Below are 27,192 nucleotides of genomic sequence, written 5' to 3'. Positions count from 1 at the left end.
TGCATTTTCAATGACATCTTTTTGTGCAATGCAAACTGCCTTATATCAACATGTTATAAGTGGTGAGGAAAATGAATTTAATATAGACACTGCCCAAACCTCTACAAGAGTGAAACTCCTACATGCACAGTGGTGTTCCCATTCACTGTGACCCTAGTAGTTAACTCTGACCATGCCATGAAGATACACATCTGAAGTAGACCCGAATTCTGCACTAGATAGTGAAGCTCTTGTATATATGGGGTACATGTGTACCCAGAGGTAAGCTAATTAAGTTCACATGGTTAACTGAAGAAATGATGCTTGAACTGACCTGGGAGCAGCTCTTCTCACTTAACAATGTATCATAAGTTTCGCTGCCATCTTTGCCAAGGACTATGACTGAAGTATCACAGAACCAAACATTTGTGGGTTTTGTGTTTTTAGGCCCAATCTCTGAATTACTGAGGCAAAACTCCAGAATAACCTCAATATTTAAAGTCTTTAGAAAAGTGTAGCAAGATGAGAAAATAAGAGAGACATAAAGCTTGCACACTGCATTAGCTACGTTGTTAAGATAGAACAGTGGAGTGCTATTCTTAAAAATCATGGAAAGATAAATTATTAAAAAGAAAGACTCTCCCTGTCTGCCGTCTCCCCTCAGGGCCTTTTCTTTCAAGACATCTTGTTCCACATGTGGTAAACTAATGAATCAGACCTGAGTTCCTTTCCTTTTTTATTTCTATTGGTTATAAAGCACTTTGAGCGCAGCAGTGCCAGTCTCTATTGGTTAGACCCATCTCACAGGGTTGTTGTCCGTTGACATTTAGTTTCACATGCTAGCAACTTGGAGCTCTCCAAGATGATGCAGAGAATGCCCACAGAATGCTCTGCCCATGTCTAAAGAGTCCTATCCCACAGATGTAAAGCATGTAACCATTTTAAATATATCTGACACTATAATAAGCAATAAGATGGTCAGTTTATGTAGCTTTTGCCATAAATATGTAATTGGGGAAAAGGAAAGTTCCCTTTGGTAAAAAAAAAATGTTAAATTCATGAAGTTAAAAAACCCCAACAATTTAAGGAGCTCATAATTTACATGCCCACCTAGTCTAAACTTTTAAAATCTAAAAATGCACATGTACAACAATAGGATTTCATGGAAGATAATGACATATTGATATTTCTTACCTGCCTTTTTAACTTCAGGGACAGCTGTTTTCTCAAGAGCTTTCTTTCTTTCTTCTTTTCCCCCTAAACATTAATTAAAAGGAAGCAGGGTTTTTTTTGGGGGGGCTAGAAATATGAATCACACACTTCAATTTGCATTCAGTCAAGCACAGAGAAGAGAATATATGAGTTACTTTGTAATATAATTTCCCTCCCCCCAACTATACAAGTTGGAATCCAGATTTTACGGCTAACTTAAATCCTGTTGATTTCAATGGGTCTACTCCAAATATGATTAGAACCAACTTATTTTATTCATTTGCCTAGTCACAGAATAAGGTTCCCAATCCAAATCTCTCTAGATCAAATGTAATAGTAAAACCCTTTATTTAAATGTGGGCCTGCCAAATAAATTGTAAAGTATGGTTTAAGTCAAGGGTTTCTTTTTTTTTTTTTTTTTTTTAGCAAAGGAACACACAGAGTGTTCTTGTCAACCCTGATCCACCTTCCTGCAGCATATTCTCAGGTTCTTGTCCAATCAACTAGAATTTGCACCGCTAGTTGAGTCTGACTAAGAGAAAGCAGAAGAGGAAGAAGGACAAGGCCTGTGGAGATTTACATTTTGGACTGTAATTCCCAGAATCTCTCAGCCAATCAAACAATCAAATTCCCATGATTGGGAAAACGTTGGTTTAAAGTAGTTGGTTTGCAATTCCTCCCCCCCCCCAAATTTCACCCTTAAAATGCCCCAATTAGCATATGGGGATGTTGTGCATGAGAACTCCCCCAGACCACACCAATAGCCAGGTTCAAAGTCCCATATGTCTAAATGCTGAAAGTAAAGATGTCCAGAACAACATGCTGGACAAAATTGGGGGGGGGGAGTTTATAAAAAAGGAACATAGTGATGGAAAATTAAAGCACTCCTAATTTTGGACTGGGATGCTTTGTCATCCCTTAGAGATTATACTATAGCTGTCAAGTTGTTTCCAATTTACACATTTTAATGGGATTTCTGAGGCATGTGAGATGTTCAAGAAGTGGTTTACCATTGCCAGCTCCCATTCAGTTTCCATGGCTGAGCAAGGATTTAAACTCAGTTCTCCTGTATCCTAATCTGATACTCCATCACTACGTAGATTTAAACTGTGTCAGTTTAGTGTAACCTTTGAGGTATCCTCCCCCAAAGTAAGTCTGCATGCTTGTTTTGTATATGAATGCACGGCAGAGGAACAACACCCCCACTGTTCAGAGTACTATATTGTTCACATGAACTGCTTATTGGCAAGGCTGATCTTACCATTAGGCAGAGTGGAGTTGGCAGCGGATGCTGGAGATAGCAGTAGTTTTGCCTCCTGAGCCCTGTCTCTTCTTCCTCTCTGGAGTGAAAGAGCTATGTGTGCCCCATGGTTCTGTCCTCCAGCCCTTAAATAGCATTGCTGTTCTTAGCTTGTATTAGAGAACTTTGTTCCATTCCTAGAGTTGAACTGCCAGGCTGTCCAACCTCTGAATGTGGAGCGGAGAAGGAAGGTAATCTTATCCTTTGCCTCAGACAACAATATGTCTCAGTCCAGCTACACCCACTGGGCAACGGTTTTCTTAATGAGAATTTTCTCTCTCAAAAGGGCAAGAACAAAATCAGTCAATGTAAATTAGTATATATGCATCATATATACAGTGGTGCCTCGCTAGACAGTTACCCCACATGACAGTTTTTTCGCCAGACATTGGCTTTTTGTGATCGCTATAGCGATTCGCAAAACAGTGATTCCTATGGGGGAATTTTGCTGGACAATGTTTGGTCCCTGCTTCGCAAACCAATTTTCACTAGACAACAATTTTGACAGCTCCCTCCGTGCTCACAAACTGGGTGTTTTCGGGACCTAAGCTTCGCAAGACAGCGATTTAAACAGCTGATCGACGGTTCACAAAGCGGCTTTCCTATGGCCGATCTTTGCTAGACAACGACAATTCTTCCCCATTGGAACGCATTAAACAGGTTTCAATGCATTCCAATGGGGAAATGCTTTTCGCTTGACAATGATTTCACTAAACAGCGATTTCAGTGGAATGGATTATCATCGTCTAGCGAGGCACCATTGTATGATATATCCTGCCTTATGACTGGATGGAAAACTCTACTCAGACTGGATAGTAGGATAAAATAAAGCAAAAGCACCTTCAAGAACAGCCTACCTTTAATTTTTGTTTCAGAAATAGCTTTCTTCTCTTGGGTTACCTTCTTTTCCTGTTCCAAAGCTATGAAAAAAATTTTAAAACTGGTTTTGTATGGAAGCTGGTTGAGAAAGAGAGAGAATCTATGCAATGCTAAACAAACACAGGCAAAAGGTATAGTATTCAGTCTTTGTTTCACACAGATATTTGCCACATGTTATGGCAGTAATGGTGTGTTCAACAGATCCTCCACCGCTTGGACTGGATTTTTAAACCTAGGTAAAATCTGAATTTTAAGGCAGAGTTAAACAACAAAAGATCCCTCAGTTGCTACTTTAAATCTGTTCCTTTGTGGATTAGGGATGAGTGGAAATTACAGTTCCTTTCATTTTTAGTAAGAAATTACTATTGTTTGAAATTTTCTTCACACTCACTATGAAAATATTTTTCAAAATGTAATGTGAGAGAAAATGGAACTGACATATTTATCCAGTCAGGTTCAAGGACTTGATGCATTTTCCTTCAAAGTCTGCATTCGAAATTCACCAAGTGAATGGAAAATGTTACTTTTTTTAAAAAGAGGCTCCTTTTTAACATTCAAAGGGCAGGCAGATACAACATGCTGAAAATCACTGTACCTGTTGAATTTGGTGAATACAAATGGGAAAGAATTTCATTTTGAACAACTGACCACATTTGCACATTTTTAAAATATTCATGATGGAAAGAACTTGAAATCTGAAACATTTGGATGCAAGAAAAATAGAAACAAACCATTACTCCTACCCTTAATGTGGATTGATCACCCAGAGAATAAAGTTTAAATTGCATTGATCACATGACCCCCAATTTTATTACTGCAAGCCATCCTTTATATAGCTATTGAAATGTGATGATAATTGAACAAGATAAACAATGCATAGTTTCCATCTTATTTGGTTTAAAGTGATCATTTAGTCATTTGCATCTATCCTATGAAGCTGTTCACAGAGTCCTCGTATAAATTCAGTTCAATAATTTAAAAAAGCCCGGCTTAGCATAGCATGAAACTCAAGCATATTCTCAGGACTCCATCTCTCCTCTCCCTTCCTCTTCCTTAGCAGCAAGGAAGACATTGGAAGCTCCCATTTCCTAATTAAAAATTAACCTAATATTTTTGTTACATGGAGGGGGATAAACTCCAGTTTAAATTGCACTTTGTTGAAAAAAAAACAGGATTAAGCTGTAGCTAATAATCCTGCTGTATTAACAGTTCATAGTATCAGTTGACCACAGGTTGGACGTAATGACAAATGGTAGTCATAATTCTGTTACTTAGTGTGGTTAATTTTACTAGAGTAAATCCATTGAAACAATGGGGATTTGGTGAGAACTCCTCAGTAAGATCCATTGATTTTAATGGGCCTATTCTAACTGCAACTTACTCTAGCATTGTAAATCATCGATAAAGTAGGCCCATTTGAATCAATGGAACGTGCAAAGGAGTTGATCCACCAATCCCCCATTGATTCAAGTGCAATATACTATACTAAGCAGTGGGATTTTAACCAATGATTAGTTTAAAACCAGAGAAGATAACTTCCAATTTCTTTCTTATGGCCAAGTCAGAGAAGAAATGAAGAACAGTGAGCATATGAGCTAGCTGTTCCTTGTGCAGATTTGCTAAACTCACTTTGTGATGCATGCAAAAACTGATTTTACTGTCACTGAACAAATTGCTTATGTAGTAGGCAAGAAACTGGATAGTGGACCCATTCATATGTTTCCCCCCAAATAGAGGCAAACATCTGAGTCCTATGCACTTTTATGTGAAAGTATGATTGGTTGAATGTGTTTATTTATGATGAGCTAGTTAATTGGTTAAAATGCCTGATACCCTGTTTTCTTTGTATGCTCAAAGCAACATAAAAAAATGTAAAATATGCAAAACATAAAGAATAGATGTGAGTCTTTTGCACTGAAAGCCTGCAGAAAACCTTGGTGCAGTCTTTGCAGATTCCCCCTCTTTCGAGGCCACAGCACACAATGTCCACTGTTCCAAAGGGTCCCCTCAAGCTATGGAAGAGATTTAGGGGCGCATGGAGGATTGCAAGGAGAGCTGAAGGTCTCTAGGACTTTGCAAGTGGGATTACTGGGTCAGAAGCCTTCTCATGGTGGCGTGGTGGTAAATTCTGAAGGGAAGGCACCCATAATGGCATGCCCAATGGCCGCTCCACCAAGGAGAGTCCAAAAGCAGAAATAGCTAGGTTAGTCTGTTTTCTGGCTGAGTGCCACAGTGAATTGTGTACCTGGATGTAAAGACAAAGACTAGGAGTTCAGTTCCACCTGCGACTCCTGGGCAACGAGTCTGTCTGTGTAGCCATGAGCAAGCTGCATTTTCCCAGGGTGCTCACAGAAGAAAGGAGTAGTAAACCACTTGTGAGTACTTTTCACATAGGAAAACTTGGAAACGGTTTGCCATAAGATGGGATCAACGTGCTGCTGCTGTTGTTATTTTAATCCAGCACAGCACACCAATTTTCATTCTCCGCCAGTAGCAGATATTTTGTAAAGCAATGGTTCTTAATTCCCCCTCATAGCCACACTATCTGAATAGTACTTTGAACTGCAACAGAGATAACTCTTAATAATATATTATCACCGGGAAAATTCACTCATCACCCCACCCAAAGACTGTGGGGATTACAGCTGAGCTCAGAAGAAACAAGGAAGCTTGGAGGAGGCCAACACTGCAGATGACACTATTGGAAATGCTAATGGGAAGTGCCAGGCCTTCAGACCTGGTAAGTCCAGTTCTGCTATGCCATTGCTCCTGCAGACAGAAGATGACCTTCAGCCCCTGTGGCCAGCAGAATCTTTATCCAAAGCATAGGAAGAGTCCAGCTACTACTGTACATGGAAATTTTCTATCATGTGATCACCTTCATTAAAGGGCCACCTGCTTGGTTATTGAAATCTATCCTGCAAGAAGCTTTATTCCTCATACAAATTCAATTTCATAAAAATCTGGCAGTGTAATCCAAGCACACATAGCTTACCTTTCCCTTTAATTTCAGGAATAATTTTCTTCTTGTGAGTTACCTTTTTTCTTTCTTCTGCTTCTAAGACACGAACCATAAATTATTTTTATTTCTATTTCTTTAGGAATTATAATAGGCAGAGGTCTCTGAAGAGTGGGTAAATTAACTGCCACATTTTAAAATAAGGTAGTACCTTTTGTTTTAACTTCATGAATAGCTTTCTTTTCTGGAACTTCTTTTCTTCTTTTTGCTTCTTCTAAGGAATGAATTTAAAAGGCAATTATTTTACTATGCATTGTCAAACTGACAAAAACCTTCTTTTGAGGTTCAGTTCCCATACTTTACAGAATAAATAATAGAGGAAATAAAACAAAATGTAAAATACGGGATGATGAAGTTTATAAGATATGTCTGGGTTTTACCTCTGTGAGATACTGCCCTATTCATTCCAATGAGGGCAGACAAATGATTCATGCCACAGCATGGTGGGGTTGGGGAATTACAGAGGAGTAAATTCTCCCCAAGAGTTATGGAAACATCTTTGCAGCACCATTGTGATCAACAGAGCCATCATCCTCTAGTACTGTGGTTCCCAACCTTGAGTAACCAGCGGCGGTGGCGGGGTGGTGGTGGTTGGTTCTTGGACTGCAACTCTCAGAAACTTCAGCCAGCACAGCTAGTGGTGAAGGCTTCTGGGAGCTGCAGTTTAAGAAAATCTGGGTTACCCAAGGTTGGGAAGCACTGCTCTAGCAAGTTAATGGGGTGATGATAAGGCTTTCAAGTTACGCCACTCTTTTTATGGTGACAGATTGCACAGAAAGGTCAGCAAATGATTATAACAATCGAGCAAATGCTGCATGCTTCTTTCTATTTTGTGTGTGTGTGTGTTTGTGCTCACTAAATTACTCTCACCTGTACTTTTGAGATGGTTTGCATTTTCAGTCAAAAGCTAAAAATTGCACCTCAACCGTCTGAAGATCTTTTGTTAAATGTATCCTCAAAAGCTTTCACGGCTGGGATCTCGAAGGCTTTCATGGCTGTGGGTTTTCTGGGCTGTTTTGTTAAATGTATCCTGAAGGTTTTTCTTCCTAATGTTTCGCCAGTCTCGGTGGGCAGCATCTTCAGAGGACAGAATCAGAACTCTGTGCTCTGTTGCAGTTTGTTGGATAGTTTTTATAGCTGTGGGATCAGCTTTTGTCCTTTTCAGGAGATTGGGTGATTATGGTGATCAGCATGTTTTTGTTGTATGTGTATTGTTGTGATAAGAGGGAGAGATGATCTGTCACTGTGATTGATGGGTGTCGTTAGCTGGTCTTTTGTGTGCAGTGATTTCTGGTCCTTGTGGCTGGGTAGAGTGCATTGACCTTTTGCAGGCTGTATGTATCTGTGCATCTCTTTACATTCTTACATCTATCCAGCTCCCTCTGAAGTCTACAGGAGTTATAGGGCAGCTTTTCCACATGAGAATGCTATGTGTCCACTGGAGTACATGGAAAGTTTTGCCTGAGGTGCTGTTCCTCAAACATTTAATTAGTTGTTGAAGCCGGCTGAAATGGTTGCATATCATGTTGAACAAATACCTGAAGAGCAATGCCACATCTTTCCAAAATGGAAGAGGTTTTGCTTTGCTGTTTTTCTGGAAGAAACTTTATGAATTACGTCTATTAACTCTTATTTCAGCACTAGTACCCTATGTCTCAGCTACACATCTTCAGGTTGCAGAGAGCAACTAAAATGATTGAATGCTCTCTCTCTCTTTTCTCTCTCTCTCTCGGTATACCATCCCTGTACATAGAAAATTGGATGGCAAGATGAAGTCTAGGCTTTTTCCTGGCTGTCCTATTTTCTTGTAGAAGAACTTTGTCACATTGAAGCATATTCAATCATGTGGACTCTCACTGGCAATGTGAATAGATACAGCTCATATTTACAAGTTGAAGCAAGGTTGGCTTACCCACTCTGAGGGCTCTCATGGTATGGGACTGTATAGAAAATGAGATTGTGGGAACAATCCTTTACCTCATCACATACGGTTTGTCACAAAACTTGAAAACTTTTTCTTCCTGGACTACAAGCTATAGTCCGAACAGTAACTTTTCTGAGCCTTGTTTAATGACGTAGACAGACCCTACCTTCATAGGTTTGTGTGCCACTAGGAATCTTGTTTTAAAAAACACATGCATGGGACCTAGACCACAGGGTTTGGGTCATAGGTTGAACTGAAGGTATGTAGCTTCCAGCTGCTGAACTCCTGCTTTGTCCACACAAAAATCTGTATATATGCACATGTGTGCCTGTGTTTAGAAAAATGTCTTATATCTTGCATCAACCACTGAGGGGAGATTTGGGCTACACCAACTACATCCACCCCCAGTACAGCATGAAATGGTTCATCTCATCCCTAGCGTTTGCATGAATACTGTTTATTTATTTTTTCTTGCATGAAGAGAGCCTTTGGCCACATAGCTGTATGTGAGACATCAAGGCTATCTGGAACTCTGCACATCTCCCTGCAAGTCCTGGTGCTGTACATGGAGATGCCAGGGGAGTGCAGCTAGTCAGTGCATACTAGGTTGGGGCACAGGTTGGAAGTAGCTAGTTACAAGTAATGCAGTTACTTTTATGGTAACAAGTAATGTGCCAAGTAGTTGCAAAGTTATGGTAAAAGTGATACAATGAGTAGCAACCAAGTTACCTTTCAGTTTAACAAATAGTGTTTTCTAGTTACGGTCAAGTTACTTTAAAAAGCATTTAAAGGCATTTTTGAATCATTTTGTCCACAGTGTTTCAGTTTTAACACCATTCTCTTATCTATTCTAGATCGCAAGGGAAGTAAGGCTATGGTTTTGTCTTTCATATTTTTAAAATATTTGTAAAGTTATGTATCAGAATTAGCCATCAGAGAGAATCAACTAATATTTCTAATTATTGTCATGATCTGCTAGTGAAAGTCAATACATATATACGTGTGTTAAAAATATATAATCTAACAAATTACTTGCAAGATCTGACTGAGCATAAGAACACTGACAAATTGCCAATTGAGAAGTAATGAATAACAGAATCAGTTACTTTGAAAGAATTTATGTTCCAAACTCTGTATTGGAGGTAGAACACACCCTTGTTCTTTTAACACATCTAGTTCATTTTAATACTGTACTTTGGTAAGACTAGTTATGTGAACAGGTCTTCAGTGAAAATTAGGCATCACTCATCAACTTCCGGGGGGGGGGGGGGGAGAAAGAAAGAAACATACATTCTACTTACTTTTTGGTTCAGTAGCTGTCGTATTAGGCTTTCCAACTGCATCAGAAAACAGCATATTTTAAAACGTGGGATACAAATAATAAATTACAAAGCGTGAAATAGCTTAGCAAGTTCTGAGAAGCACTGGCAAATACGACTGAGCTGCTTTCTTAAGAGCTAACAACTTTGATATCTGGCAGAGCCCCTTCTCCCACCCAGTTCTGCCAGAGTCACTCATTCCAGCCAGGCTGGGCAGCTGAGGGGCCTAACACTGAGGGTCCAGAAGGAAAGAACGAGGAACAGGGCCTTCTTGGCAGTGGCCCCTCGTCTTTGGAGCAACTTGCCAGTGGAGATCTGCCTGGCTTTCTCTCTGGGTGTTTTCAGGAACAAACTTAAAACCTGGCTATTTGGGCAGGCTTTCCCTTCTGCCGTATCTTAATTTCTTATACTTTTGCCATCTTGGATCTATAATATATGTTTTTTGGTTTTATTGTTTTCAAACTTCTAAACCTTTGGTCTAGATGGGCAGGATAGAAATCCAATGAATGAATGAATGAATGAATGAAAGAATAGTCATTTTACATATTGATTCCATAAATAAAAGTACAATCTATATTGGAGGACAGAGAAGTTAGTTTTTAAAGGAACATAACAAAAGTTTACTAAATCAAATTCATTCTACTGGTGCCTCAATATCGCAGTTTCTACTATGCAGTTGAAAAACTGTTCAGCCCTAAGTGACTACTTTATATTGTATTTAATTTTTTTAAAAACCAGAAAACCGTCTGGTTAATGAATGTGAGTTATTCTACTTCAGTATCCATGATTCAAAATTCCAGGAAATGGCCCAAAATTTCGACACAATATAGTACTTATGTTGCCAGCAGGAAAAAGGATGCCAAGTTTTATATACCAAAGGGCAGCCTGACCATTGATAACACCAGTGGCAGCTGTCAAGGTGGTCTACAGGATATTCTCTTCTGCTCACTAACATTTACAAAGTTGCTTGCTACAAGAGTCAGATACTAGAGACTCCTGCCACATTCTTAGACAACAAGGTTATGTTAACCACTGCAGCCCTGGAGGGGCTCCCTGCCTTAAGGGAATCCAGGCTGCCCTTTGCAAAGACAGCAGCTGCCGCTTCCCTACCCTAAATGAAGCCACAGCCACCATCTTTGCAGAGGGCAGCCCGTCTCCCTTTTTAAACACTGTGGCTGCGAAGGCCTGATGGAGAGCTGGCAGCAGCTATTAAGGTAAGGGGTGTCGGTGGGAGTGGGGTGGGGGCTAAGGTAGGGAAAGGAAGGCGGTGTGAGGGTAGGCTGTTGGGGTTGCTGGTTGTGGGGGTGTATGGCTGCCTATCAGGTTCTGATCAGCTGATTGGTGGCCGGTAGGCAGAATGGACTTCTGTGCCATGTGGCAAACTCTCATGGTGTGACCCAATTTGTGGGTGAATAACTAGGATGTCTGATATCCAATCTTCACTGAAGTTGGTAGGCGTGTTGGGGAAAGACATAGGAAGCTCCGTTGTGATTCTGGAGTCTCTAAGTACCTGGGGGGAGCTTTCCTGGTGGGTCCTCTTTGTGACTATATAACTCAGGGGTTCATGATGCAATGTTCACCTAACTTTCAGGAGTTGTAGAAAAAGCATCTGGGGAAGCTTCCCTGCAAATTAGGTGTTTCTAGATCATCGGGAGCCAGTGTTATAGCCATTTAAAGTGCAGATGAATCAACAGATCAATTTGTCAATTTGTCAAAGAATATTCATATATTTGTATTCGTTGATCTGTTAACCTTTATGAATAACGGATCAAAACAAATCGCCATTTTTTAAAATTTGTCTCCATCTCTAGTAGGGACTGCTAGAGGCAGGCTGCCAAGGCTGACATCTTTTGCTTATCTATACAAGCCTTCCTAAAAGGGATGCTTCTGGAGCCTAAGTTCTCCTCTCTTTCCTGCTTTCCAGTATTAATTAATTTATTTATTTATACTCCACCTTTTCACACCCACCCACACAAATATATTCCTAATCTTAACATTTATTCCAAATTTAAAGTGGTAAACAGGAAGTCAAGTAAGAATATTGGTTTATAGCAGTATGCGGAGAACTGAAAATAAATCAAAGTACAGAAGTATAAATGTAAATATGGAAGAACTCTGCTCAACAATACAGAGTTGAATGCAGGCTATTGTCTAATATTATGCAAGTTTTATCAGAGTTAAATAGATTGAATAAGGCTTACTTCCAGGTAATTATACTTAAGATTGTTAATGTATACCATTATACGACTTATGCTACTCCCTGAAAATTTCATCTGCCTGCCTCAGGGCCCAATCCTGTGTTAAAGATAACCTGTCAGTGAATGAGGGCATTCTTTAAAGGCTGATTGTGAGTGATTGTCACCACAGGAACTTTCCCCACTTATTATAATTGGCAAATTAGCTTGATTGATATTCAGGCCAGAAGCATGTTTTCTCCTTAAAAATCTGATTTCTCAGACACAAAATACTGCCTCAGTCACACCTCTTGAGTGCTAGTCATGATTCTGTGATTTAAATTCTAATAACAGATTCTCTCTAACATATAGTTTGGCTCTCAGGCTCCACAATACACCAGGATATCTTTCTTGCAATTCATGACCAATTCAAGGGTTGGCAGGCATCAAAGTTTAATAGATTTTTTTAGTAGACCAGTTTTTGTCTCCCAGTGCATTAACAAAAGCAAAAGGCTTCTTCCTCTCCAAGTCAAGTTTCTGAAACAAAGAAAGACTGACAGTGAACCAGGAGTGGGTTTATAAGGACTGAAATCAGCACTATCTTGAAAACAAACTTTGAAAATGTCCTTAATTCTCAGCATTTGTAAGTCCTCTTTTGCTTCCATCTTACACATGGCTCTCTGTCTGGTTGATCTTAAGATTCTAGTAAATAAACAGAAGCTTGCCCACCCTTGGCCAAACAAAACAAATTAATTGATTAAATAAATCCTAATTATTTATACAAAAATTGATGGCTTGAAGTTGCCTTATCCATGTGCAATAACATGGGTAACTCCATGTGTCACAATAAATGAAAGGCTTCTAGGCCTCAACAACAGTTGCTGTACGCACATTGCCATTTTTAAAGATATGCTTTGCATCTCATTATCTTTAGAACGAACCTTTAAAAAAATAGGGGGAAAAGGTCAAATTCCAGGTTGATGGAATAAATTCCTAGAAAACCACCTGAAGCTGGGTTTTTTAAAAGTGAAATTAAACTTTTAAAAGTCATTGGGGTTTATTTTCTGAAGGAGTAAAGGACTGAAAGATTTGATGAGAAAAATAAGAAGGATTTAATGTAAGCCTAAAAAGGTCAGGCATATTGTGCTAAACGGTCTTTGATGACTTCTGTAGCATCTCATGTTTTCCACCTGTGATGTCGAGGAGCGTTTAAGAGAGAGAAAGGAGGAGGAGAGTAACAGCACTGGCTTTAAGCCAAGTGTCCTTCAAAACAGATTTGAGTGTAACAACAGCCTGTTGATCTGTCAGTGAAGGAAAGCTCTAAATATAGCAGTGCACTTGAGTTACAAGGCATGGTGCTGCACAAATGAGACTGTCTCTCAATACATGCGCCGTAGGGCTCTGCATTTTCACAAACAGCTGCCAAGAGGATACAGGTAGTAAGACAACTTGGGAAGAGCTTGTCTGCTCCTCCATCACCAGTAGAATGAGGTAAGTGTTGAAAAAGCCAACTGTCAATATGCTCTGTTGTGGGCAGCGATACCCAGATGACAAAACAAAGATCTACAATGAAAGGCAAAGGGGCCGGGCCGGGGCGGGAACTGTTTTAAGCATCACTAAAACTGGATTTAAACATCCATAACCTCCAATTTTGTAGGGTAGAAGTTTTCCTGCATTAGATTTCCTACACATTGTGGACATCAGTATACATTTACCCTATTTCGTCATGCAACATATCACTATAATATATCAAGCATCTTGATATAATGTGGGCTTAGACAACGTGGCTTGCTTGGTTCAATTCAGCATCTGATGTGCTACAGTATTTATCAAAATTCCAGGAAAAGCAACGGAAAAACCTTATATGACAGACATCTGGTATATTGATTTTTAAAATAAATAAATAAATATTATCTTCAAATTTAAAATGAGAAAATACAAGACGGCAGAAATCAAACATATAATTATTAATGTACTCTTTTCAAAACCAATAATCAGTATTAGTCAGAATATGCTTTAGTTGCCTAGTCTTACATTATAACCTCATTTTCATATCAGCTCCTACCAATATTGTGTTAATATGACACAGAGAATGTAACTTAGCATTAAAAACGTGAAAACCTCAAATTAAGGCTATGACTCATTTTGGTTAGATCAATTCAATATTCACTATTTAGGGGTATTTAGCTTAATATTTTTGGAAATGAAGCTATTTAAAATATTGGCTAAAATATACTTTTCTAAGTGCCTTGAAATATAAATATTCATTAAAATCAAAAGGGAATAGTTTAGAAATGATATTCCTAGAATATCAGAGCTTCATGAAATCCTCCTGGGTTTGAGAGTTCATTTCATCCAACAATCTCTTTTTTAACCCTTCTAACTTAAATGAACTTTCTCTTTAGGTTCCATTTCTTTCCTCAACATAATATGGTTACACTGTTCTGATTTAATCAGTCAATTTATTAAGGCCAAGAAAATGCAGATAAAACTGATCAGAGAGTGTCAACATTTTCACTCTGAAGCTCATCTATCTTGAGTTGTAAGAAGGACACCTCACCAAAATCCGGTACCATAAAAGCTACACATTCCTGTGGTGCTTTTAAACACAACAGTTATCATTTGTTTCATTGCTATGTTACAATATCAGTGTCTGCAAGCCAAGCAATAATGAGTTACAGTGGTTGCTTTAGGGGCAAAACACAGGCCAGTATCTTAATGTCTTTTTAAAAAGCATCATCTAATTTGCTTTTCTGAGACTTCTGAAATGATGCACTGTTCTTTTCAACCCAGTTTGCTGGTATGCAATGTAGCAGACGGCTATACAGAGACATATTTCACATTCTTAACATGCGCAAGATCTAAATAAACTAGTGGGACCTCTAAGAGTTCATATTTGCCCTTGTGAGGAGGTTACAACCTTCCCATTTCACAGTTTTAAATAGGTGTAATAACCACCTATTAACAACACAGGAACACAGCAATTTTGTTAAAGGACATAGAAAAGAGAAGACGTGTTCACTGAGTTAACAAAATCCCAACACTAGAAATAAGACAAAACATAGTGGAAAATGTAGGTGGTGGTTATTGTAAGTATGTGAACAGCAAGTGTGGTAAATTTTGCCGCTGACCTTTGCCATAATTTAACATTGATTGAAAAGCACACACAACTGAAGCTGCTCATGCACAGTAGCACTGAACAAATGCTGTGCTGGATCAGGACTCTGCTCTTGTGCCACTCCATTTTGTTTAGGTTCCTGTCAGAGAAATCCCCAGAAGATTGTAACTCAAGGTACCTCCATGATCTGTTTACATTGCTAGGCATTATCCATCACATGCCAACTAAGCGTGAAAGTTCCAAGTATTGCAACAAGGCAAATAATTTATTCAGGCTCTAATCAGCATTTCAATTTAACCAAGCTCATAGGCCTGCTAACTTTGTGCATGATGAAAGTCTATTGCAGTTGGCCACCAGTAAGTACAGTATACAGTATATAGCATCTGTAACCTCCACCACAAAAGAAGTGGTTACACATACCTGAAATGGCAGAAAGTATATGCACAATATGCAGCTCTAATCTGGCCCCCTATAATATCAGCATTTTGGATGAAGATCAGCATGCTAGGCAGCATTATGGTGACATGTTGGATGCCTTTGTAGGTTAAATATGTATAGATGTTTACAATGTGTAGGAGGTCTGATCCTATCTTTTATCCTCATAGAATCATAGAATCATAGAAAATTAGAGTTGCAAAGGGACTGTTCAATGCAAGAGTTTGCTTGCTTGGTTGCTTGCTTGTTTAAAGATCAAAAACAAGATTTAAAATAATTTTAAATAATTAAGAATCTGTGAATTAATAAACAATACATTCCTGAGACACTTAAAACCTTGCCTGTAGAGGAAAGTCTTTGCTTGATGACAGAAGGATAAGAGGGAGGGGGCAAAGTAATTGGTTCCATCACGTTCCCACACGCCTGGGAGCAGCCACCAAGTAGGCTGTCTGTCGTGTCCTTGCCAAACAAGCTTGGGTAGGTGGTGAAGCTGAGAGAAGGGCCCAGCCAGAAAATCTTAAAAGGCAAAAAAGGATATCCTTCAAATATCCTGGCCTCAACCCATATAGGGCTTTATAGGTAATAACCAGCACTTTAAATTGGGCCTGGAAACAGACTGGCAACCAGTGAAGCTGTTATAATAAGGGAATTACATGCTTCTTGTAACTAGCACCAGGGAACAATCTGGCTGCAGCATTTTGAACCAGCTGGAGATTATGAAAGTTCTTCAAAGAAAGCCCCACATGGACTGTGTTGCACTCATCCAAATGGGACGTATCTAAGACAAGTATCACCATGTCCAGATCAGACAACTCAAAGAATGGGTGCAGCTGGCACACCAGCTTTAATTGTGCAAAGGCACTCCTGGACACCACTGGAACATGACAGATGGTTGTCTAATTTTCTCTTGTATTCTCCATGTTGGAGCACTCGCCACCTTCTGAGGTAATTAGTTCCATTATCATAGTGCTCTAACGGTCAAGAATTTTTTTTCCTGATATTCCTGACATGCAACTCAAATCTGGCTTCCTGTAACTTGAGTCCATTATTACATGCCCTTCACACTGTATGACTGCTTTTCAAGTATTTGAAGAGTGCTTTCATATCTCTTCTCAGTCCTTTTCTCTGAAAGCTAAATATGTTCTTTCCATTTTTCTTTATAGGGCTTGGCCTCCTTTCTGCCCTCCTCTGAACTTGTTCCATTTTGTTTGCATCCTTCTTAAAGTGAGGTGTTCAGAACTGGACACAATGCTCAAGATGAAGCCTCAACAGTGCCGAACAGAGAGGAACTAATACTTCACTAATCCTCTAGTTTCTTCCTCCATTTTTTTGTACAAGAAAATTATCAGTAACACAAGCCAGGAATTTCTAGGAAGAATCATATCTGGCAGAATTTGTCTCCCAACATGTTATCAGGAAAACTGAAATTTCCCATTACCATACAAAATTTTAGATTACACATTCTTGAATTCAGACTTAGCAATGCCTAAAACAGACCTATGGAAATATAAGGAACAAGTTAATTATGGTTTGAAAGAAAGTCTAATTGCTTTCAGCAAGAAATGAAGTTCAACTAACTAATTTCACATTTGGCTAACTTCAGATTGGGCCGACGCGAATTGTCCCTTGTATGAACGGACCAAGAGTGGAAGAAAAATTGCTCATGGACCACACATAGATTCAACCTGTTTTTTGAGCTCTATGACTTTCTCAGACCCACCCACCAGAAAAGTGGGGGTAGTTGTTTGCTCCCAAAAGTGGAAGTGTCACTTCTAGAAATATCCATGGGTGACAGTTCTCTTCTAAAACAAGTTTCAGGTCCTTGCACAAGTAAACATTTCATAATTTCTGATTAGTTGGGGTGAGGTGGAGATCCCAGTTAAAAACTCTACAACTTATAGGAGACCTTCCTTTTAAAAACTGATTTGGAATTGCTAAAGTTGTCCATCTCAGTAGCAATCACTTTTACATCTGGATAGGAAGTGGACTTGGACAGATAATGGACAGATGTGATCCTGCTATTTAGACAGATAATGGACAGACATGCCAGCAATCTGAAGTTCTATTTACTTACTTACTTACTTACTTACTTACTTACTTACTTACTTACTTGCATGCATGCATGCATACATACATACATACATACATACATACATACATACATACATACATACATACATACATACATACATACATACATACATACATACATACATACATACATAGAAATTGCTGAATGTGTGTGTGTGTGTGTATTTACCATGTAAGGGAACCAGCCCCTCCTTATCTCATCATAAGAAGGTAATTCCACTTAGAAAGATCCTCTCTGATCCCAAAGATTACCATCCTTTGTTCCCAGGCTGGGTGAACACCTAAAGATGCATGTCCTGGTAAACAAAGACAAGCTTCTGTACCTAAGTTTCCATCTGTCAGCTTCCTCGGGACAGAAATATTCCTGGTTGCATTTTTATGACTAACGCCAACCAGACAAGGTAGGTCACCCAAACAATAAAATAGCAAGACTTTGCCAAAGGCAAAGGTTTCTGGTAGAGCCACTCACTCCCTCTTTTCCAAGAACCACACTTGAGTAAAATATAGAATATTATTAAAATTATAAAAATAAAGAACTCAAAAGAAATAAGTTGTACATTCTAAAAGACTGCTGAAGCATACAGCTGAACTGCATTCAAATACTGAAGTAATTAAGCTGGTTAAAGTATCCTCAATTAAAATGATAGATCTAATTAACTAAGGCTTTCTGATTTCTTTGCATAGCTGTTATTTCTAACAAGCAGGCATAAATCTCTCCCTCCTTCATTCTGCTAACAAGCGGGCTAGCTAACAAGCAAGAAAGGGGACATTTTGGAGGTTGAAAGGCATATACAAGAACCCAAAATGCCCACTGCTATTCATCAGAAAAGCAGTTTTTTTCACAAGACTGAGGGTCCATGTGGGTGTGTGTGTATGTAAAATGTACACAAAAGCAAAATTACTAGAACTTAAAATGTAGGCTGTCCTTTGGATTCAAATTAGCAAATAGACAAGGAGACGTGCCCAAATGTCAGCAGCGTTGTATTATGAAATGGGCTGCTTGCTTACAAGTCCAGTTTCTGTAATAACATCCTAATATATGCATTTTAAAGAATAATGCTATATTCCAGAGTTGCATGAAACAGAGCATAAAATAACTGTTTTAAATTGCAAGTTATTAAAGCCAGCTGCATGCTTCCACTTGTAATTTTTTTATGCTTGGATGTGGCAGTTATATAATATATTGCCACTTTTTTCATCAAAATATCATCCAATTTTTTAGATTTATAAATTTATTTATATATTTAACTTATATACTACCCAATAATGTGACACACAGTCTCGGGGCAGTTAACAACCAACGCATATAAACTACAAATAATACAAATGGAAGCAATATGTAGAATGACATATTGCATATGTTTGAAAGATCTATACTTCACTGTCATATAATGATGCAGCTTAAATATTTTATACAGTGGTTGAAATACTGTTCCTTAGCATGATAAATGATGCCATAGTAGGCCCATTGAATCAATAGGGATTTGGCGAGTCAGTTCCTCCATAAGTTCCACTGATTGACATGGGCCTACTCTGGTTGTTCCATACTATGTCAAAATAAGATGTTGTTAGAGCAGTCCCATTGAACTTATTGAAGCAGGCCTCACTTTCCATTCTGTGTTTCAAATCCGTCCATACAAATCACGTGACCAAGTACTGTGGAACTCAGACAGCATGTACCAAAGAAAATGTTGGAAAGTAAAGAACAAGGATCTTGCAATACTCAAGTCAATATTCAAGTCACCTACAAAAACACTTTACTGGTTTGTAAGGAGGAATAAACTGCTGCAGAGAATCAAGTGCCTTGCAAGGAGAACTCAACATTCCTTAGTGTTAAGTTGCTCTGCGCGTGGGTAACTGCTTCGCTGAAATGCAAGAAATTCTAATGAATGAGTATACATTTCTCAGGGACCAATCAACTGCTGCATAGTAGTGTTCTTTTTTCAGAACTGTATAAAAACGTGAAACCTGGTAAACTCAGAGTCCCCACCCTACTGGGCACCAGAATGTGCATTTGTTTTACTTGAATAAACTTGGTACCCTTTCTTCCAAGCAACTGTCTGTTTATTATTATTGCTCGAGACTTGGCTTAATAGAATGAGCTAAAACACTGAGCTCCAGGAGTAACAGGTTGGGTCTAGAAATAACCAAAAGGCCTTAAGATGGCGGTCTTCAGAAACAAAACTACATCTCTACATCTTCTCCAACAGGATTGGGAACCAGTGTTTGTAAACTGTCATCCTACTGCTTCTCAGGGTTAGACCCATCAAGTTGAAATCCTAAAACTTGAATTAGAGAAAGTTACTTCATAGTAAATGGCATTAGCTTTCTTCACTTGAAGAAGAAAGATCTAGAGCTTCATTTGTGCAGAAAGTAGAAATCTAGTTTCTTCTTATGATGTTTCTCCATAATAATTTTATCAGATATACCGTGTGCATCACTAGCCCATATTATTGGCTGCTGCTGCTCGGGCAGACAAAGGAAATGGATACTTAAGCAATGGGTTGAGGTGGATGAACGAGAAACTGACATTGGGGCTGTCATAAAGCTAAATACACCTGTATCAAGCATATTGTTCGATCTTCCATCTATTCTGTAGGCTCATAGTGTGGAAACGGCACATTATGAGATTTCTGAGTTTTGCAACTCTCTTTTCTGTAGAAAACTATCATTTATCCTCTCATATGCTTTATGTCTTTCTGTTGAAACCTACAGTTTTATATGTCCTTCTAGAAAATTGCTTTGTTAATGTCACTTTCACAAAAAAATAATCATCTGTGCATTTTTAATCATTATTTTGTTAATCTTTGCTCAATATGTTTGAAATTCAAGGTGTTACATTTGTTCCAAATAATACTAAGTGTATTTCTACATGCAGTCCTCAGAATTATTACTTCTTCATAATTCCAAAGTCAATTGCACAGGCTAGCCTTGTTTCCTTGGCCACAGCTCCAGCCGACATGTTCTCCATAACATGTCATTTCTTTATGTCAAATGACCTGAATGCTCCTTCCCTTCCCTTTTCTGGAATGAATTCTATTGTGTCCTGGTAAATGAACACTGTTAAGGTGCTACACTCAATATGCCAGCAAGTTTGAAAAACTCAGCAGTGACCAGAGGATTGAAAAGATCAGTCTACATCCCAGTCCCAAAGAAGGACAGTGCCAAAGAATGCTCCAACTATTGTACAATTGCACTCATTTCACACACTAGCAAAGTTATGCTCAAAATCCTTAGGCTTCAGCAGTATGTGGACCGAAAACACCCAGAAGTACAAGCTGGATTTCAAAGGGGCAGAGGAACTAGAGACCAAATTGATAACATGTGCTGGATTATGGAGAAAGCCAGAGAGCTCCAGAAAAACATTTACTTCTGCTTCATTGACTTCATTGACTTTATTGACTACACAAAAGCCTTTGACTGTGTGGACCATAGCAGACTATAGCAAGTCCTTAAAGAAATGGGAGTGCCTGACCACCTTATCTATCGTCTCAGAAGTCTGTATGTGGGACAGGAAGCAACAGATAGAACTGGATATGGAATAACTGATTAGTGTACAACAAGGCTGTATATTGTCTCCCTGCTTATTTAACTTATATGCATAATAAATAGTGCAAAAGGCTGGACTGGAGGAATCCCAAACCGGAATTAAGATTGCCGGAAGAAATATCAACCTCTGATATGCAGACGATACCACTCTGATGGCAGAAGGTGAGAAGGAATCAAAAAACTTCGTAATGAGGGTGAAAGAGGAGAGTGCCAAAAATGGTCTGAAGCTCAACATCAGAAAAATTAAGATCATGGCCACTGGGCCCATCACCTCATGGCAAATAGAAAGGGAAGATATGGAGGCAGTGACAGATTTTACTTTCTTGGGCTCCATGATCACTGCAGATGGTGACAGCAGCCACGAAATTAGAAGATGCCTGCTTCTTGGGAGGAAAGCAATGACAAACCTAGACAGCATCTTAAAAAGCAGAGACCTCACCTTGCCAACAAAGGTCTGCATAGTCAAAGCTATGGTTTTTCCAGTAGCAATGTATGGAAGTGATAGCTGGACCATAAAGAAGGCTGACCACCGAAGAATTGATGCTTTTGAATTGTGGTGCTGGAGGAGACTCCTGAACGTCCCCTGGACTGCAAGGAGAACAAACCTATCCATTCTGAAGGAAATCAACCCGCAGTGCTCACTGGAAGGACAGATCCTGAAGCTGAGGCTCCAATACTTTGGCCATCTCATGAGAAGAGAAGACTCCCTGGAAAAGACCCTGATGTTGGGAAAATGTGAAGGCAAGAGGAGAAGGGGACGACAGAGGACGAGATGGTTGGACAGTGTCATCAAAACTACCAACATGAATTTGGCCCAACTCCAGGAGGCAGTGGAAGACAGGAGGGCCTGACATGCTGTGGTCCACAGGATCACAAAGAGTCGGACACAACTTAATGACTAAACAACAACAATCAGGTTATGCTGTAATGAGACTGAAAGACTTCATAAAATTTTGCAAAACTTTCTTTGAAAAAGAATTACACTTTTCTCTTATAGAGCAAATAGACATTGTGTCTCCATCACACTCACACCCTGGCCATTTTTAACTTGTGTGTATAAAGTTCTGGAACAGTGTAGGCTGCAATATAATGTCTCAGAAGATGATATGGAACTTAGTGGTTTCACAGATACATGAAATTGAAGAAAGGGTGAACAGGGAAAGGAACTGTGTGGGCAGAAAGAAGGTTGAACGGAAGAGACACAGGGATAAACAGTTTGAGCATTATGTTCAGTTCTGAGCAGTGCAGTTGGGGAAGAAGATTATTGACAAGCTGGAATTACTGTTAAAAAGATTTAGAATCTTTGAGGAAGGAAAACTGAACTTGCCTTCAGCAGCTGGGAGTGCAGGTGTAATTGCTGGGGTATGTGGTAAAAACAGTTGAGGAGCTGGACCTGTGCATAAGAAAGAATATTTACAGTCAAGCAACACATTTATTTCACCATATATAATTCTTACTAAAGTACATTTGAAATATATTTTACTGTTTGTTTAACACCCCCTTAGCAGCCAGAGCTCTCCTCTGAATTGTCCATACATATTAATATATATTATTAAACATCTAGTAGAAACGGAAAGAAATGGCTGATCAAATAAAAGAGATTTAGATCAATGAGCATGCAGTTGTAGAGTGTGTGTTTTTTAAAGGAAGAAAACTCCTATTTACTGAGTGATTTACTATTCCTTCATGCTTAAAAATACCAAAAAAGCATTAATAAAATAAAAAAGGCTTGTATACCCAGAAACCTTCTCTTTCTGGTTGAAAGCACATTTTCTTCTGCTTTAGCATACAAGATTCTCCTAATTAATCAACATTCATCATAGGGACTCAGCTGTGCACAGATACAAAATCTTCAACAGCTATTTCATAGGGTATATGGTAATATGGCTCCTACGAAGACATACAGACTGGAGCACCTGCCTCTTTAATTGGCTACTCTGCAATCGGCTGATGAAGTCTTGTAAAGTCGTCTTTGCATACATAAGAAGGAGGTGAGTTTCATTTCTGGTTACCATGGGATAATATACAGCAGGAAAAGGCACTCTTTTTTTTTCTTTTGAGAGTAATTTTATTACTATTTTAATTAAGAGGTTTTAGAGTGTTCTAATTTTAATTGTCTTGTAATACTATAATGAGTTTAATTCTATTTTACTCTTTGCACCGTGCTAGCCAGAGTTTGGTTGGTTAGTTATGTCACAGTTAGTGCAATAGCATAAATAGCAACCGAAAATTGCTGCTAGTGAATGAGTTGCCACCAAGATCCCCACAAAGCTGGGCATTTGCATGCATATGCATGATTCCGCTTCCCTTCACACAGCTCTCTTCCTTCTCTGCACAACGATCGCATTAGGTCCTGGTTGCGACAGAACCCAGTGCGCGTGGGGTGCAGTCCTATGGGCACACAGGGATGAAGCCGTTCAAGAGAGAAGTGGAGCCCCTCTCAATAGGATTGAAAATTAGAGAGTACATTGTTTGCTACTAGAGATGGACATGAACTAGAAAACTGGTGTTTCGCAGTCCAAGGATAAGCACAAACCATGAACCACTATGAATCCCCAGAAAAATTAACGAGTTCATGGTTCATTTTCCAGTTCAGTCAAGGGACCCTACCTGCTCCTACTCTCTGCCTGCCCATTGCTGCCTACCCACCCTCCCTCTTCTGCTGCCCTGTCACCTCCCTATGTATTCCTGCCACTGATACCTCCTCCTCCACCACCACCACCACCATCATTGCCACCATCCTCATAGGCACTGGGCCAGGTTTCCCTGTCAGGAGCAGGGCCTGCTCGTCTGAGCATGTGCCTGCCTCTCAGCTGGCTGGCAGACATGTTACCAGCCAAACCTGGGTTCTAAGATCCTCTGGCAAGGAATCAGGCACAGACACAACAGCTGAACCAAAGGCCAATTTTATTTTAATAGCAGCAAAGAAAAGGTAAGTTGAGACTTCTCTTAAAACAATGGTTCTTAACCTGGGCGATATCGACCCCCCCCCAGGGGATGATTTCATTTTTCAGGGTGGTGATGGAACGAAAAGGGGTGATGCGGGGGTGAAGGAACAGAAGGAGGGTGATAAGGAAGTTATCATTGCCCTCCTCCCTGCGCCGCCAGATCCAGAGCAGCGGGTGCTGGCAGCAGATGTGGTGGTGCCGCCTCCATTGAGGAAGTTATCATCGCCGCTTTCCCCCCGGCAGCGCCGTGCCGCCGCTGCGGGGAGGGGGGCAATGACAACTTCCTCAATCGCTCAAGGGGGCGTTTCTTTCAAAAAGGCTAAGAACTACTGCTCTTAAAAGCAGAGAAGACCCCGAAAAAACAGTGTACATATGTTTTATAAGATACAGAGAAAAAGTCATAAAATGTTACAATTCTATTCGTCATTTGTACCCCAAGTTTGGATCCAGTCCCTCATTGGGTAGTGATGCCAACTACGCTGATCTAGGCCTATGTTTTCTTTGCTAAGGGTTATACTAAAATCTAGTTTGATTCTGCTCTGTTAGGGACACATGTGCAGAAGCAGGAGGCCTGGCTTCCTGAAGTTCGCCACTGTCTCTGTGTATTCAACTGCTACCCAGCTGATAGCTGGGTGCACGCTCAGAAGCAACGGGCCCAGCTCCTGGCAAGGAAGCCACGCCCGCTACCTCTGAGCATGGCAGTGGCAGAGGAGGAGAAGGAACTAGCAGCAGTGGCAGAAGAAGATATGGAGGCAGCAGGGGCAGTGGGATGAGGCAGGAGGGCATCCTATTTTGCTGAAGCAAAATGAAATGCTGAGGGGGGAAAGGTTGGGTGCTTCATTTTGCTTTGGCAAAATGGGATTCCTGAACCAGGTCATAAACTGAACCATGAACCAGCACAGTTCATCAGTTTTTCTGGTAAGTGGTTTGATTTGCACTCATTTCTAGTTGCCAGTTTTATCCCTCGTCAACTTATGTGGCTGAAGTGTGATGAGGAATATAGGTTGCAAATTATTAACCAATGGCAATTCACTGCTGTAGTTTTTTGCAGACCAGTGTTTGTAACCAATGGATTCTGGCCATAGTGTTTTGATGGCATTGTTTTTAACTCTCTTCACCACCCCCCACCAAAAAAAAACCCCACAACCACATGAGTTCCATTTTTGGGGGGGGAGGCAGCATATAGATAAATTAATCTTGCACAGAATAAAAGAGATACAGAGGTGCATTGCTTTATCAAAATGTGGACTAGGAACTAGGGCAGGATATTGTTATTTCACTCTGTCTGTAAATATCTCTCTCCATTCTGGCAGAATAGCTCAGATGAAAAGTTGCTTCAGATTTAAACATTGCTATTTGCCCAACCCATGCAACAGCATATTTGTGCTGTGTGATTTGCCCTCATGCCTTCTCTATCTTCTTCAAAAACATACTAGTTTATATTTTTCCAATAAAATGGAGAGTGGGTAGTTCTCTTTATCGCTCTGCATTTCTGTCATGTGTATTCAGAATCTGCTCTGGAGGCTTGAGAGATTCTTCAGAGCCAGTTCTGTAGATTGAAAGGGAAAGCTCCTTTAGAAGACTAGAAGCCTGCTGGCACAACATTTTTAGCTTTAAATATTGTCTTTTAATGATGTAAGTTATGTTGGATTCTTTTTAAAGAGAAAGCTGGAATAAAAATATTTGAAATAAATACATACATAGTGAAGTTTTAATCCTGGACATTTAAGAAAAAGTCCCCCTGATCTCAGTGGAAATCAGTTCTGAATAGACATGTGCATAGTCATTTCACATTTTATTCTGGTATCTCGGATTTTCAAGATGAATCTCAAGATGCAAAATGGTTTATATTTTTCCTAGCCCTCTTGAAAATTTATGAGATTAATTTGGAATTCAACTCCAGCTGTGATCTTAAATTTCAACAGCAAACTTAATTTTGCTATCCAAAACCCAGCTATAGAATTTATGCCCAGATGTGTTTGTTCTGGGGGGAAAATCAATGCTGAATTTCCAAATATCTTTTCGTCATAGCTTCTGCTTGGACATTTATGTGGCATCATCCACATGTACCAAATAACAAGCTGGCAAAGAATTCTCAGGGAAAAAAAATGAGATTTTAAATGAAACCTTATCTGAAAAACTTTACCAAGAAAGACAATTCTAAAGGGAATTTGGTCACTTCAAGAGAATTACAGGAGAAAAATCTCATTACCCAAAAGATTTTTCAACATGGTAGTTAAAAGGCAGATTACACATCCAGCTGCAAGTAAGTTCTGATTGAATCATTGAATGAGGAGATGTAAGTGGATTCCATGCAAGTTGTGAGCCAACATCAAGACAAGCAAGGACTCAGAAAGCAGGGGAGTCATTCAGATCTGAGGAAAAGCCTGAAAAGAGGAACTCAGCTTACATCAAAACCTTAGTTTTATATAAAATAATTTAAGTCCAATGAATTTTCTCATTGCCAAGTAAGAGAACGTGATAAATTATGCAATTAGAATTAATTGCTTTTTGTGGATGATAAAGGGTTGAGTGACTTAGAATACTGAATAGACCAATAATGAAAAAAGATGGCTGATTATTAAGCTGCCTTATAGACCTTGGTTATCCCATAGGGTCATGTTGTAGCACCTTCAGGTATTTCCTAGACGGTCTAAGGAAAAGAGGAGGGCACTTAAAATTTGAAAAAAACCTTAACTTCATAGATGAAAATGATCCTGAAGTCAACATGTTTGTTCCATGAAGGTTCTCTTCTATCCTGATAAAAAGGCTATCATGTTTCCATGTGTTATTAAATGTATCTCTATTCACTTTGATGAGAAGGCACAGGATAAGATAGCCAAATTAATATTTTATCAATTCTTTTGATTAAAAATGTTAAAGGGGTGCCCTACGTCAATTTGCCCTCTCTTCACAGGTTCAAAGCATGCCTTTAAATCATCTCATAAGTGTGCTGGAAATGGAAAAACTTGGACACAAAGACTGTCAACAGAGCTGTTCAAACTAGTTGACTAAATGGCTCTTTACCTTAATATTTTGCTGTAAATAAGAAAAACCAGCTGCCCAGCTGCGATGCTCAACAGGCTCTTATAATTTTGCTTCTAATAAAATTGCAGCCAATCAGTTGGCTGCCAGAAATGTGAGTGGCTGTCATGTTTCTTATAGTGTATAATAGCTAGAGATGGGCACAAACTGAAAAATGAAATGCAAAATTTGTTGTATCAATGAATTTTTAGCAATTTTTA

General features: G+C 39.3%; 1 protein-coding gene across 47 annotated transcripts in view; it reads right to left on the bottom strand.

The window, feature by feature from the left end:
- TRDN (triadin) overlaps window positions 1-27,192 on the bottom strand; it is a 194,911-nt gene that overhangs the window by 55,274 nt on the left and 112,445 nt on the right. For 18 of the 47 annotated variants that reach the window (XM_078383395.1, XM_078383409.1, XM_078383396.1 and 15 more), the window contains 6 exons: window positions 22,327-22,392; window positions 9,615-9,650; window positions 6,541-6,603; window positions 6,366-6,428; window positions 3,349-3,411; window positions 1,174-1,236 (listed from right to left, as the gene is read on the bottom strand). In XM_078383395.1, the coding sequence (XP_078239521.1) occupies window positions 1,174-1,236; window positions 3,349-3,411; window positions 6,366-6,428; window positions 6,541-6,603; window positions 9,615-9,650; window positions 22,327-22,392 (354 nt within the window). The remainder of the gene's footprint in view (window positions 1-1,173; window positions 1,237-3,348; window positions 3,412-6,365; window positions 6,429-6,540; window positions 6,604-9,614; window positions 9,651-22,326; window positions 22,393-27,192) is intronic. The other 29 variants (XM_078383424.1, XM_078383425.1, XM_078383431.1 and 26 more) reach the window with 3 other exon arrangements.

This window comes from Pogona vitticeps, chromosome 1 (genome assembly GCF_051106095.1).
Source record: "Pogona vitticeps strain Pit_001003342236 chromosome 1, PviZW2.1, whole genome shotgun sequence".
NCBI classification, from domain to species: domain Eukaryota; kingdom Metazoa; phylum Chordata; class Lepidosauria; order Squamata; family Agamidae; genus Pogona; species Pogona vitticeps.
The sequence above is the reverse complement of the archived record's forward strand: the minus strand, read 5'-3'. Positions and strand labels throughout refer to the sequence as shown.